The following is a 16,322-nucleotide window of genomic DNA, read 5'->3' as shown; positions in this document are numbered from 1 at the left end:
CACAGGTGGACAGTACACAGGGTACCTGCCTGGTCTGATGGCATCACAACTGCTGCACTTAGGCAGGTGGGGGGGTAGTGCTCTCACCTAGCCCAGGTGTGATGAAGCTGTTGTGTGAAGTGGGTGGGTGCTCAGGGTGCTCACCCAGTCAGGCTGTTTTGCAGGCTGTGCAGAGCATGCCCAATGGTGTAATCAGGCTACAGGGAGGGCACCAAAAATGACACCTGCCAGCTCTGTCACCAGCAAGTTAGGATATGACTGCAAAATGTTGTCAGCCACGGAAAGACAACCCTCAGAATGGGAGAAAATATTTGCAAACGAATCAACGGACAAAGGATTAATCTCCAAAATATATAAACAGCTCATGCAGCTTGATATTAAAAACACAAACAACCCAATCCAAAAATGGGCAGAAGACCTAAATAGACATTTCTCCAAGGAAGACATACAGATGCCCAAGAAGCACATGAAAAGCTGCTCAGCATCACTAATTATTAGAGAAATGCAAATCAAAACTACAGTGAGGTTTCACCTCACACCAGTCAGAATGGGCATCATCAGAAAATCTACAAACAACAAATGCTGGAGAGGGTGTGGAGAAAAGGGAAACCTCTTGCACTGTTGGTGGGAATGTAAACTGATACAGCCACTATGGAGAACAGTATGGAGGTTCCTTAAAAAACTAAAAATAGAATTACCATATGATCCAGCAATCCCACTACTGGGCATATACCCAGAGAAAACCACAATTCAAAAAGACACATGCAGAGGATTAACCAAGATGGCGGAGTAGAAGGACGTGCTCTCACTCCCTCTTGCGAGAGCACCAGAATCACAACTGGCTGCTGGGCAATCATTGACAGGAAGACCCTGGACTTCACCAAGGAGGATACCCCACGTCCAAGGACAGAGGAGAAGCCACAGTGAGACGGTAGGAGGGGCGCAATCAGAGTACAATCAAATCCCATAACTGCTGGGTGGGTGACTCACAGACTGGCGAACACTTATACCACAGAAGTCCACCCACTGGAGTGAAGCTTCTGAGCCCCACGTCAGGCTTCCCAACCTGGGGGTCCGGCAACGGGAGGAGGAATTCCTAGAGAATCAGACTCTGAAGGCTAGTGGGAATTGATTGCAGGACTTTGACAGGACTGGGGGAAACTGAGACCCCACTCTTGGAGGGCACACACAAAGTAGTGTGCGCATCGGGACCCAGGGGAAGGAGCAGTGACCCTGGGGGAGACTGAACCAGACCTACCTGCTGGTGTTGGGGGGGTCTCCTGCAGAGGCGGGGGGTGGCTCTCTTTCACTGTGGGGACAAGGACTCTGGCAGCGGAGGTTCTGGGAAGTGCTCTTTGGCGTAAGCCCTCCCAGAGTCTGCCATTAACCCCACCAAAGAGCCCAGGTAGGCTCCAGTGTTGGGTTGCCTCAGGCAAAACAACCAACAGGGAGGGAACCCAGCCCCACCCATCAACAGTCAAGTGGATTAAAGTTTTACTGAGCTCTGACCGCCACAGCAACAGTCAGCTCTACCCACCACCAGAGCCTCCCATCAAGCCTCTTAGATAGCCTCAACCACCAGAGGGCAGACAGCAGAAGCAAGAAAAACTACAATCCTGCAGCCTGTGGACCAAAAACCACAGTTACAGAAAGATAGACAAGATGAAAAGGCAGAGGGCTATGTACCAGATGAAGGAACAAGAAAAACCCCCAGAAAAACAACGAAATGAAGTGGAGATAGGCAACCTTCCAGAAAAAGAATTCAGAATAATGATAGTGAAGATGATCCAGGACCTCGGAATAAGAATGGAGGCAAAGATCGAGAAGATGCAAGAAATGATTAACAAAGACCTAGAAGAATTAAAGAACAAACAAACAGAGATGACCAATACAATAACTGAAATGAAAACTACACTAGAAGGAATCAGTAGCAGAATAACTGAGGCAGAAGAACGGATAAGTGACCTGGAAGACAAAATGGTGGAATTCACTGCTGCGGAACAGACTAAAGAAAAAAGAATGAAAAGAAATGAAGACAGCCTAAGAGACGTCTGGGACAACATTAAACGCAACAACATTCGCATTATAGGGGTCCCAGAAGGTGAAGAGAGAGAGAAAGGACCAGAGAAAATATCTGAAGAGATTATAGTCGAAAACTTCCCTAACATGGGAAAGGAAATAGCCACCCAAGTCCAGGAAGCACAGAGAGTCCCATACAGGATAAACCCAAGGAGAAACACGCCGAGACACATAGTAATCAAAGTGGCAAAAATTAAAGACAAAGAAAAATTATTGAAAGCAGCAAGGGAAAAACGACAAATAACATACAAGGGAACTCCCATAAGGTTAACAGCTGATTTCTCAGCAGAAACTCTGCAGGCCAGAAGGGAGTGGCATGATATACTTAAAGTGATGAAAGGGAAGAACCTACAACCAAGATTACTCTACCCGGCAAGGATCTCATTTAGATTTGATGGAGAAATCAAAAGCTTTACAGACAAGCAAAAGCTAAGCGAATTCAGCACCACCAAACCAGCTCTACAACAAATGCTAAAGGAACTTCTCTAAGTGGGAAACACAAGAGAAGAAAAGGACCTACAAAAACAAACCCAAAACAATTAAGAAAATGGTCATAGGAACATACATATCGATAATTACCTTAAACGTGAATGGATTAAATGCCCCAACCAAAAGACATAGACTGGCTGAATGGATACAAAAACAAGACCCATCTATATGCTGTCTACAAGAGACCCACTTTAGACCTAGGGACACATACAGACTGAAAGTGAGGGGATGGAAAAAGATATTCCATGCAAATGGACATCAAAAGAAAGCTGGAGTAGCTATACTCATATCAGATAAAATAGACTTTAAAATAAAGAATGTTACAAGAGACAAGGAAGGACACTACATAATGATCCAGGGATCAATCCAAGAAGAAGATATAACAATTATAAATATATATGCACCCAACATAGGAGCACCTCAATACATAAGGCAACTGCTAACAGCTATAAAAGAGGAAATTGACAGTAACACAATCATAGTGGGGGACTTTAACACCTCACTTACACCAATGGACAGATCATCCAAAATGAAAATAAATAAGGAAACAGAAGCTTTAAATGACACAATAGACCAGATAGATTTAATTGATATATATAGGACATTCCATCCAAAAACAGCAGATTACACGTTCTTCTCAAGTGCGCACGGAACATTCTCCAGGATAGATCACATCTTGGGTCACAAATCAAGCCTCAGTAAATTTAAGAAAATTGAAATCATATCAAGCTTCTTTTCTGACCACAACGCTATGAGATTAGAAATGAATTACAGGGAAAAGACTGTAAAAAAGACAAACACGTGGAGGCTAAACAATACGTTACTAAATAACCAAGAGATCACTGAAGAAATCAAAGAGGAAACAAAAAAATACCTAGAGACAAATGACAATGAAAACACGACGACCCAAAACCTATGGGATGCAGCGAAAGCAGTTCTAAGAGGGAAGTTTGTAGCTATACAAGCCTACCTAAAGAAACAAGAAAAATCTCAAGTAAACAATCTAACCTTACACCTAAAGGAACTAGAGAAAGAAGAAGAAACAAAACCCAAAGTTAGCAGAAGGAAAGAAATCATAAAGATCAGAGCAGAAATAAATGAAATAGAAACAAAGAAAACAATAGCAAAGATCAATAAAACTGAAAGTTGGTCCTTTGAGAAGATAAACAAAATTGATAAGCCATTAGCCAGACTCATCAAGAAAAAGAGGGAGAGGACTCAAATCAATAAAATCAGAAGTGAAAAAGGAGAGGTTACAACAGACACCGCAGAAATACAAAGCATCCTAAGAGACTACTACAAGCAACTTTATGCCAATAAAATGGACAACCTGGAAGAAATGGACAAATTTTTAGAAAGGTATAACCTTCCAAGACTGAACCAGGAAGAAACAGAAAATATGAACAGACCAATCACAAGTAATGAAATTGAAACGGTGATTAAAAATCTTCCAACAAACAAAAGTCCAGGACCAGATGGCTTCACAGGTGAATTCTATCAAACATTTAGAGAAGAGCTAACACCTATCCTTCTCAAACTCTTCCAAAAAATTGCAGAGGAAGGAACACTCCCAAACTCCTTCTATGAGGCCACCATCACCCTGATACCAAAACCAGACAAAGACACTACAAAAAAAGAAAATTACAGACCAGTATCACTGATGAATACAGATGCAAAAATCCTCAACAAAATACTAGCAAACAGAATCGAACAACACATTAAAAGGATCATACACCACGATCAAGTGGGATTTATCCCAGGGATGCAAGGATTCTTCAATATACGCAAATCAATCAATGTGATACACCATATTAACAAATTGAAGAAGAAAAACCATATGATCATCTCAATAGATGCAGAAAAAGCTTTTGACAAAATTCAACACCCATTTCTGATAAAAACTCTCCAGAAAGTGGGCATAGAGGGAACCTACCTCAACATAATAAAGGCCATATATGACAAACCCACAGCAAACATCATTCTCAATGGTGAAAAACTGAAAGCATTTCCTCTAAGATCAGGAACGAGACAAGGATGTCCACTCTCACCACTATTATTCAACATAGTTCTGGAAGTCCTAGCCACGGCAATCAGGGAAGAAAAAGAAATAAAAGGAATACAAATTGGAAAAGAAGAAGTAAAACTGTCACTGTCTGCGGATGACATGATAGTATACATAGAGAATCCAAAAACTGCCACCAGAAAACTGCTAGAGCTAATTAATGAATATGGTAAAGTTGCAGGATACAAAATGAATGCACAGAAATCTCTTGCATTCCTATACACTAATGATGAAAAATCTGAAAGAGAAATTATGGAAACACTCCCATTTACCATTGCAACAAAAAGAATAAAATACCTAGGAATAAACCTACCTAGGGAGACAAAAGACCTGTATGCAGAAAACTATGAGACACTGATGAAAGAAATTAAAGATGATACCAACAGATGGAGAGATATGCCATGTTCTTGGATTGGAAGAATCAACATTGTGAAAATGAGTATACTGCCCAAAGCAATCTACAGATTCAATGCAATCCCTATCAAATTACCAATGGCATTTTTTACGGAGCTAGAACAAATCATCTTAAAATTTGTATGGAGACACAAAAGACCCCGAATAGCCAAAGCAGTCTTGAGGGAAAAAAATGGAGCTGGAGGAATCAGACTCCCTGACTTCAGACTATACTACAAAGCTACAGTAATCAAGACAATATGGTACTGGCACAAAAACAGAAACATAGATCAATGGAGCAAGATAGAAAGCCCAGAGACTAACCCACGCACCTATGGTCAACTAATCTATGACAAAGGAGGCAAAGATATACAATGGAGAAAAGACAGTCTCTTCAATAAGTGGTGCTGGGAAAACTGGACAGCTACATGTAAAAGAATGAAATTAGAATACTCCCTAACACCATAGACAAAAATAAACTCAAAATGGATTAGAGACCTAAATATAAGACTGGACACTATCAAACTCTTAGAGGAAAACATAGGAAGAACACTCTTTGACATAAATCACAGCAAGATCTTTTTTGATCCACCTCCTAGAGTAATGGAAATAAAAACAAAAATAAACAAATGGGACCTAATGAAACTTCAAAGCTTTTGCACAGCAAAGGAAACCATAAACAAGACGAAAAGACAACCCTCAGAATGGGAGAAAATATTTGCAAACGAATCAACGGACAAAGGATTAATCTCCAAAATTTACAAGCAACTCATGCAGCTCAATAACAAAAAAACAAACACCCCAATCCAAAAATGGGCAGAAGACCTAAATAGACATTTCTCCAAAGAAGACATACAGACGGCCACGAAGCACATGAAAAGATGCTCAACATCACTAATTATTAGAGAAATGCAAACCAAAACTACAATGAGGTATCACCTCACTCCTGTTAGAATGGGCATCATCAGAAAATCTACAAACAACAAATGCTGGAGAGGGTGTGGAGAAAAGGGAACCCTCTTGCACTGTTGGTGGGAATGTAAATTGATACAGCCACTATGGAGAACAATATGGAGGTTCCTTAAAAAACTAAAAATAGAATTACCATATGACCCAGCAATCCCACTACTGGGCATATACCCAGAGAAAACCGTAATTCAAAAAGACACATGCACCCGAATGTTCATTGCAGCACTATTTACAATAGCCAGGTCATGGAAGCAACCTAAATGCCCATCAACAGACGAATGGATAAAGAAGTTGTGGTACATATATACAATGGAATATTACTCAGCCATAAAAAGGAACGAAATTGGGTCATTTGTTGAGACGTGGATGGATCTAGAGACTGTCATACAGAGTGAAGTAAGTCAGAAAGAGGAAAACAAATATCGTATGTTAACGCATATATGTGGAACCTAGAAAAATGGTACAGATGAACCGGTTTTCAGGGCAGAAATAGAGACACAGATGTAGAGAACAAACGTATGGACACCAAAGGGGGAAAGCCGTGAGGGCGTGGGGGTGGTGGTGTGATGAATTGGGCGATTGGGATTGACATGTATATACTGATGTGTATAAAATTGATGACTAATAAGAACCTGCTGTATATAAAAAAAAAGAAAAAAAACAACATTCTTTTCTCCCAGTTAACGTTTTCTCTTTTCTGTTGATTTTCATGGCATGGGATGGCAGGCCTATCCTATATTTACAACACTGCTTTTCCAATTTTGTCTGAAGAGCCATGTCTTGGAAACAATAGATGTGAACTTTTTTCTATTAATATAAAAGTCATTGTCTTTCAATAGGGTAATATATTCTACTTATAGCTATTTTAGTGTGTTTTTCTTTTCAGTCTCTTCACGTTTTTCTTTATTAAAATGTCATCTTTACTTTCTTGTATATTCATTCCTCCATATTCATGCATTAAATCATTCAAAATATTTATTAAGCAAAAAAAAGAAAAGAAAAGATGCTCAACATCACTGAATATTGGAAAAAATGCAAATCAAAACTACAACAAGGTATCAACGCACACCAGTCAGAATGGCCATCATTAAAAAGTCTACAAATAATAAATGCAGGAGAGGGTATGGAGAACGTGGAAGCCTCCTACACTGTTGGTGGGAATGTACATTGGTGCAGCCACTGTGGAAAACAGTATGGGGGTTCCTTAAAAAACTAAAGGTTACCATATCATCCAGCAGTCCTACTCCCAGGCACATATCTGGAGAAAATTCTAATTTGAAAAGATACATGCACCCCAGTATTCATAGCAGCACTATTTACAATAGCCAAGAAAGGGAAGCAACCCAAATGTTCAACAACAGATGAATGGATAAAGAAGATATGGTGTGTTTGTGTGGGTGTGTGTAATATATATTTGCATACCTATACACACACAATGGAATATTACTCAGCTATAAGAAAAAATGAAATAATGCCATTTGCAGCAACATGGATGGACCTAGAGATTATCATATTAAGTGAAGTAAGTCAGATAGAGAAAGGCAAATGTTATAAGTTATCACTTACATGTAGAATCTAAAAAAATGATACAAATGAACTTATTTACAAAACAGAGATAGACTCACAGACCTAGAAAACAAACTTATGGTTACCAAAGTGGATAGCGGAGGATGGGGGGAGATAAATTAGGAGCTTGGGATTAACAAATACACACTACTAGGTATGAAATAGATAAACAACAAGGACCTACTGTATAGCACAGGGAACTATACAGTAAGTCCCCTACATACGAACCTCCAAGTTGCAAACTTCCAAAGATGCAAACGTGCATTTGCATGTCCAGTCATGTAAGGCGTGAGTGAAATTGCAGCTTGCCCTCCGTCTCCTACTGCTGATGATCCTTCAGCTCTGCCATCTCCCACCTCCTCTCCCTCCTCCAGTCAGTAACTCTTCTTGCCTGTTCACCCGATGCCAACCCCTGTATGCCAGCTGTTGTACTGTACTACTGTACTTTTCAAGGTACTGTACTGTAAGATTAAAAATGTTCTCTTTATTTTGTGTTTGTTTTTTATGTATTATTTGTGTGAAAAGTATTATAAACCTATAATAGTACGGTACTATATAGCTGATTGTGTTAGTTGGGTACCTAGGTTAACTTTGTTGGACTTATGAACAAATTGGACTTAGGAACGTGCTCTTGGAATGGAACTCATTCGTATGTAGGGGACTTACTGTATTCAATATCTTGTAATAACTTATAATGTAAAAGAATCTGAATCACTTTGCTGTACATCTGAAACTAACACAACATTGTAAATTAACTATACTTCAATTTTTAAAAATGGTTAAAAAAAAAAAGGAACCCCAATGAGAGTAACTGTTGACTTCTCACCAGAGACAGTGGGGACCAGAAGGCAGTGGCATATTCAGAACGATAGGAAAAAAATAACAGCTAACCAGGAATCCTATAATCAGAAAAATTATCTCACAAAAATGAAGATATTAACAGATAAAGAAAAACTGAGAATTTCTTGCTAGCTGATCTGCCTGCAAGAAATACTAAAGGAAGTTCTTTAGGTTGATAGCAAGTGACTGCAGATAATAATTCAAATCCAAACTAACAAACAAAAAGCATTGGTAATTAGGTAATTATACAACAGTATAAATGCATATTTTCCTTTCTTCTCTTGCACTATTTAAAAAGCAAATGTATAAAACATATAATTGTTTGTTGGGCTTTTATCATATAAAATGTAATAGAAAAGTAACAGCACAAAGAAGGAAGGTGGGAGCCAGTTTGGGAGTAAGGAATGACACTAGAGAATAACTCTAAGCCATGGGAAGAAAGGAAAAGAACCAGAAATGGTAAATAAGAAAGTTAATATAACAAATTATAAATATATACTTTCAATCTTTACTTCTCTTAGCTTCTTTGAAACACATCAAATTATATGAAGTAATTAAAACTATTATTGTTGCATTGTCTATTTCAAAACTTACCACAAAGCTATAGTGATCAAGACAGTGTGGTACTGACGTAAGGATAGACATAGAGATCAGTGAAATAGAATTAAGAGTCCAGAAACAAACCCTCACCTTTATGGTCAGTTGATTTTTGACCAGATTGTGAAGACTATTCAATGTGAAAAAGTAGTCTTTCTAACAATGGTTCTGGGACAAGTGTGTAACCACATGGAAAAGAATGAAGTTTGGACCCCTATCTCAAAATGGATCAAAGACCTAAATGAAAGAGCTAAAATTATAAAACTATAATTATATATAAGCTAAAATAATAAAACTTTTAGAAGTATAGGCTTAAATCTTTGTAACCCTGGGTTAGACAGTGTTTTCTTAGATATGACACCAAGAGCACAAGCAATAAAATAAAAAATCAAGTAATTAGATATCAGCAAAATTAAAACTTTTCTGTGAAGGACCATCAAAGAAGTGAAAAGACAACCCACAGAGTGGCAGTAAATGTTGGAAATCATATATTTGTTACAGAACTTGTACTTAGAATCTATAAAGAGCTCTTACAACTCGATAATATAAAGACAACTAATTTTTTTTAATGGGCAAAGATCTGAGTAGATAGTTCTCCAAAGAAGATATTCAAATGACCAGTAAGCATATGGAAAGATTCTTGACATCATTAGTCATCAGAGATAGGCAAATCAAAACACAGTGATCTACCACTTGACACCCACTAAGATGACTATAGTCAAAAAGACAGATAATAACAAGTATTGACAAGGATGTGGAGAAATTGGTGCCCTCATACACTGTGTTACTGTACAGTGGTACAGCTGCTTTGGAAAACAGTCTGGCTAAGTTCCTTAGAAAGTTAAACATGAAGTTACCATATGACCCAGCAATTTCACTTCTAGGTATATACCCATAAGAAATGAAAACAAATGCCAAACAAAGACTTGTACACAAATGTTTATAGCAGCCAAAAGTGGGAGCAACCCAAATGTCTATCAGCTGATGAATGGATAAACAAAATGTGGTATTTCCATACAATGGAATATTAATTGGCCATAACAAAGAATGAAGTATTGACACATGCTACAACATGGATGGACCTTGAAAACATTATGCTAAGTGAAAGATGCCAGTCATAAAGGACTACATACTGTGTGTGACTCTGGACATTTATCTGAAATGTCCAGAATAGGCCAATCTATAAAAGACAGAGATGGGGGTTATTGGGGGAGATGGGGAGTGACTGCTAATGGGCATGGGGGTTTCCTTTGGGGATGAAAATATTCTACAATTGACTGTGGTGATGGTGGCAGAACTCTGTGAATTACTAAAACCCGTTGAATTGTACACTTTTAAGTAGGTAAATTGTATGGTATGCGAATTATATCTCAGTAAAGCTGATGTACACAATATTCACTTCAGGAACCCTGAAGAGAGCCTAAAAAGACAGCATTTGTGTTCCAAAACACGTACAGTTTTGTTAGAGATATATATGACTGCCATGTTTATTAAGATGTTGAAGACAGAGAAAACTGGCTTCAGATGCGAGCCCCAGAAAATCATAAGCGCAAACATCTCTGCTTGCTGGCGTTGATTTGTATGTTACCACAGGCAAGCCTGTGTTGCACTGGGGTGAGTAGCTGCACGGTTGCATTTCTTCATTGAAGACGAATGATCCTCCTGAGCAGTGCTGGACATGAGAGTAGCTAACGCAAATGAAAATAAAACTCCTCCAGTTCCCTAACTCATTGAATGGCACCATCATTCCTCCGGTTGCCCAAGCCAAACATCTCGGAGTCATCCTCAATTCCTCCCTCACTCCCATTTCTAATCTATCACTAAGTCCGGTCAGTTCTGCCTCCTAAATATCGTATATTCATTTACTTTTTCCCATCTTCCACCATCACCAACCTAGTTCAGGTTATCATCTCTTACCTCAGCTACTGCAGGAACCTTTTAGCTGGTCTTCTCGCATCTCTTGCTTTCTTCATTTCTCCATCCAGCAACCAGAGTGATCTTTTAAATGTTCGAATATATGTGACCTTACTTAATCTTCTTCAGTAGTTTCTCATTGCTCTTAAAAACCAAAATCCTAAACGTGGCCTACAAGGTCCTGCGTACCTGTCTGTCCTCATCTTGAGCCACTCTTTCCGTCACTCTCTGTACTGCTAGCCACACAGTACTCCACTAATTACCACCTCCTAGACAAATTTGATGGCCTCTTTCTTTACCCTGGCCTTCATTATTGACCACTGCCCCCTTATTGAAATTGTCTTTTCTTTTGTCCTTTATGTTCTCATCACTCTGCTGTGTTATCTTTTCCCTCTTGCCACCCAACTATGAACATTTCCAATATTCTCTCCTCTTTCCTTCTCCATATTCTATACTCTGTCCCTTAAGTGGATTGACATTTTTCAACTATTGCCTGAGTTCCAGTCCATACCTGCAACAGCCCACATGATATCGCCAAAGTTACCTCAATCTCAACATGATTAAAATAGAAGTTAACATTATCTTGATCCTTTATCCCCAGAAACATTTCCTTCCAGTTTCTTCTTTCAGTGGTATCAGCATTCTCTCAGCCACTCAAACTGTGTACTTCAGAGCCATTTTTAATTGACCTATCTTCCATTCCCCATATCAAATCAGTTACCAAGTTCTACTGATTCTTCCTTTAGAGTGTTTCTTACATCTTTCCATTTCCATTGTCACTATTCTATTTCTGACCCTCATCCACTTCATTCTTCGTCTCTTACAAGTCCATTTAAACAGTTCTCGCTGTATGTGTTTTCTCACACTCACGTCTGTTCTAAACACCACTGGCATTTCAATCTTATTAAAACTCCAGTTTCATCATATAACTTTCCTTCTCAAAAAGTTGCAGTGACTTCTCATTGCCAGCAGAATAAATCCCAAAATCTGTGGCCTGTTATGCAAAACCCTTAACACTCCAGCCCGATGTTTCACAAATTACATTCCACAAGATGTTAGTAAATGATCTACATACTCTGGATTAAACAAAGTTACATGGTTTCTTCACTGTAAAAGTTCCTAAAACTTTTAATGAACTAATGTGCATTAAAACTCTCCAAGAGGTTGTATATAGAATGCAGCATTTCCAAAATGTATTTGACTAAAGAACCCTATTTTTATACACCATCTGTTAACATTTTTCATGACACTAATGTTCTAAGGAAAAGCATCTAGGAAGTGCTTAGGTAGCCCCATCCTACATTTCCAGTCCTGTTTCCCGTTAGTTTCCCTACATCAATTGTCTGCTTGGGCCAAATGACTATTAGTCCCCCTGAGATGTGCTTAGTCTCAAGCACAATCTGAGTCTTTATTGATTCTGTTCTGCCCACATGGAATGCCCTTCTCTTTCTCTGTATATATTTTTTAAGTTGAGATACAATTCATATATCAATTCATATATAAAATTCACAATTTTAAGGTATACAATTCAGTGGTTTTTAGTATATTCGCAAAATTCTGCAACTATCACCAGTATCCAAATCCAGAACATTTTCATCACCCCAAAAAGAAACCCCATAACCGTTAGCAGTCACTCCCCATTCCCCTCTCCCCCAGACCCTGGCAACTACCAATCTGCTGTCTCTCTGGAACTGCCTGTTCTGGACATTTCATATAACCTCTCTATAGCTAGATATCCTGCTCATCTACTCTAAGATCATGTTTATTTGTTCAGTCATTTGTTAAGTCATTCAGTTAAAAATCACAACACGGTCACGTGTCAGGCTGTGAATACGCAAAGGTAGATGACATTCTGCCTTTAAGGAACCCCCAGCCTAGTGAAGGAGACAGACAATAGGTGCCGTGAACAAAGTGCCATAGGAACAAAGTGGTACAGATAATAAATTGTGGAGAGTCAGGCAAAGCCTGACTGAGGAGGTAGCATTTTAATAACTGGATATTAATTCATTTGTTCATTCATTCATAAATTCATTCATTCAGCAAATATCTATTGGGCTCTTATTATGTGCCAGGCACAGTGTTGGACTCTGAGGATACAAAGATGAAGAAGAAAAATTCCCTGTACTCAAGGAGCTCAGCCTGGAGGAGATACATATATACAGTTTCAAAACAATGTGATATAAGTTGTATTAGAGGAATTAGAATTCCTCTAATTAGAGGAATTAGAATTAGAGGAATTAGAATTAGAGGAATTAGAGCTTGCTGTGGGAACAGAGAGAAAGGAATAACTAACTCCATTTGTTAATTTGAAGGAAAGGTAGAAGTTTACCAAGTGGATAAAGATTGGGTGGGGGTGGGGGTGGCATTTCAAGCAGAGAGACTAGACCTCTGACTGTGCCAGCCCAATGCTCATTTGTTTGACTGAGCTGGAGCACCTAATGCCTGTGTCACTCTGACTAGCCCTTAATCACATTCCTGGTGTGGTCCTCTCTATACGTGGATGCCTTGTCTCCCCAGAGGCATTATGTGTCATTTAGGGTAAGAGCTTTGTCTTGTCACTCTTAGCACCCTCATTTGCATAGTGTTTTATGCATAGTAATTTTTTATAGATCCACATGGGTGAAAGGACAGCTGAGACAATGTCATTGACACTCTCAAGAACCTGCTGCCCAGGTCTTCTGTCACATGTCCCCCTTCCAGGGCCTGAGACCTCTTGTGTAGATGAGGGACTTTAACATGGAATGAGCACACAAGTGCTCCCTCTGTGGTCCGTCTCCTATACAAGAACGGCAAAAGTAGCTCCTTAGACTAATCCTTTTTGCTATTGCAGAATCTTGTGATCAGCCACGTTAAAAGGCAAAGGGACCATCTTAGAAATGTGCCCTGTGTTCATAGCTAGGTAGGTACTGTCAACACTAAAGATCATTTTTAAATTGCAGTCAGTTGAGTTGAAGTACAATAAAACAGATTACACTCCATAATCAGTTTTTGCCTTCAAAGTGGAAACTGAGGTTTCCCGGAGAAGGAATTCTGCCTCAGGATTCTAACAGAAATTCTTCCTGAGTTGTTTCCAGCCTGCTGGCCTGCCCTACAAATTTCAGACTCAAGATCACAACATCAAGTCTTACCTGATTTTATAGCCTGCTGGCCTACCCTACAGATTTCAAACTTGCCAGCCCCTACATTGTGTGAGCCAGTTCCTTAAAATAAATCTCTCTGTACATATGCAAAAAATAAAGATTAATATAATTTCTATTCCAAACACAGACTGATTCAGGTCAAGGAAATTAAGAGATTCAATAAAACTGCTGCTTCACAACCTTCTCTGAAAATTAGAGATAGGTACTGGGGAGATAATTGACTGAGGACAGCAACAAGGGAAGCCCCAAACAGGATACAGGTTTTTCTCCTGCTTCAGAAAGACAGAACTCAGTCCAAGAGGGCTGCATTGCTTTTTTAGTGTATATGTCACTTCATGAGGTCTTGCTATGGAGCGTCCTACAGCTGACAGACTTTCAAGGTGGTCTCCTCCTACTCTCCAGGAGCACAGGATTGCTCGTGGGGGCCGCGGGCTCCTTCCTCCGTGTCAGCAGAGCACCCATTGTTTAATAATACTGGGATGCAGCCCTGATAGAGTCAGGGCTACAGTGATTGTGCCAGTAATAACTGTAAACCCACTGTTCTTGGATTTCAGGAAGGCTACCCAGAAATGGAGATTCTCTGGCTGATGGTCAAGTCCTGGAATCTTGGAGTATTTATGTACAGCAGAAACAAGTATATGTCTAGTGAAAAATGGTGTGGCCTGGCACTGCGTTTCGTTGACCACCTTGGCTCCCTTAAGAGCAACTGTGAAACTCAGGTGAGGAGGGAGAGGGCTACGGGTGGATGGCATGACTCAGGGACAGAGAGGTTCTACATAGCTCTCGTTAAGGACACAACCCTACCTTCCTTGGCTAGGAAACGATCGTGACCATTGTTCCTCTCAGTGGTTCCACGGAAGTGCAAGAGTTATGGGACTATAAACAGTAATTTTTTATAGTGAAAACCAGGAAGAATGGTGAACAAGGCAAACTTAGGAATAGCAAATGGAATCTAATTAGGAAGAATGCCAAGAGTGAGCTCTGGAAAGATGCATCCCTGTCAATGCCAGTGCACGCAGGGAAGGACCAGCCTCTGTGCAAACAGCGACTGTTTTAAAAGACATTTTCTGCAGGAACTATTTTGAGTAGCAGACTTCTGGGCCCTTAGCTAACCAGGAGAGGCTTGATAGAGAAAAAGTTTTTGTATCAAATAAGAGCAAAGGATCTTTTATGTCTTAAGTACTTCCTCCCTTCTTCTGCCTATCTCTAGTGAACAGACCTAGTGTCATGGGATCCCTTTTCCCCAGGTGAGTACTGTATGTTCTTCCCAGAGTGGTGCCTCAGGTCTCAGAAGATAAAGGTTGGACTCTCATGCCATCACCATGGGTCTGGGAAGATTTCCCACATTTCCTTTCCTCTCAAGAAATCTATTTGCTGTTCTCTTTCCCAGATGAATGTTCTGTACAGTCAGCTTGTGGACGCATTAGATAAAAAAAAAGGGCCCACTTGTTAATGAAGAGTGAGAACTGCTGGAACGGAGCAAGCTGACAGTGACTTGAAGATGTGTGCTCCTGAGATGTTGAATATTTAAATTCTTACCAAAGTTACTCTTGAGTTTTTGTTTCTGTTTTCTCCTGCCCTGTTTTCATGTTGTTAAATGACATTTTCTAAAATAAAAGCATTTTGACTTTTACTGCTGTGACCAGCTAATTTCTGGGGGACAGATGATTTTCTCCAAAGTGCTAAGGAGCTAAGGAACATTTTATATATATATATATATATATATATATATATATATATATATATATATAGAAATAGCCCATGTGAGAGCAAGATAGTTCATGCCCCATGTGAACAAAAGGGGATGTTCATCCCAGTCCCACACAGGTTGCATTTTATTTGAGAAGTAATTATATATATATATATATATATATATATATATATATATATATATATATAGAAATAGCCCATGTGAGAGCAAGATAGTTCATGCCCCATGTGAACAAAAGGGGATGTTCATCCCAGTCCCACACAGGTTGCATTTTATTTGAGAAGTGCTCAAATTCGCAATACCTGAAGATAACAGAGAACCATTGACTCTTCATCAGAAGGACCTTAGTGGTCTTTGGGCCCAGCATTGATCAGATTTCATGAAATCTATGACATCCTTGAGACTTGGTTGTGCAGTCTGTATCAGAACATAGCCTGTGACGAACTCCCGAGACAACGCAATCTGCCTTTTTTTTGCTAATTGGTAAAATACCCTTCCTCGTACTGAACAGAAATTTGTCTCCCTGTAACAAGTTTGTTTCCTCTGTCCCCCATCCTCCTGA

The 16,322-nt window shown here is 39.4% G+C and overlaps 1 protein-coding gene across 1 annotated transcript in view; it reads left to right on the top strand.

The window, feature by feature from the left end:
- The window catches only part of TEX11 (testis expressed 11), a 375,812-nt gene extending 360,297 nt beyond the window's left edge, over window positions 1–15,515 (top strand). Inside the window, exons 29-30 of the mRNA XM_068533357.1 lie at window positions 14,604–14,768; window positions 15,440–15,515. Coding sequence (XP_068389458.1) covers window positions 14,604–14,768; window positions 15,440–15,502 — 228 coding nt within the window. The 3' untranslated portion in view covers window positions 15,503–15,515. The remainder of the gene's footprint in view (window positions 1–14,603; window positions 14,769–15,439) is intronic.
- Window positions 15,516–16,322: the final 807 nt, after the last annotated feature.

Source organism: Eschrichtius robustus, chromosome X, assembly GCF_028021215.1.
Source record: "Eschrichtius robustus isolate mEscRob2 chromosome X, mEscRob2.pri, whole genome shotgun sequence".
Lineage (NCBI taxonomy): Eukaryota > Metazoa > Chordata > Mammalia > Artiodactyla > Eschrichtiidae > Eschrichtius > Eschrichtius robustus.
This window is presented reverse-complemented; position numbering and strand designations above follow the sequence as displayed.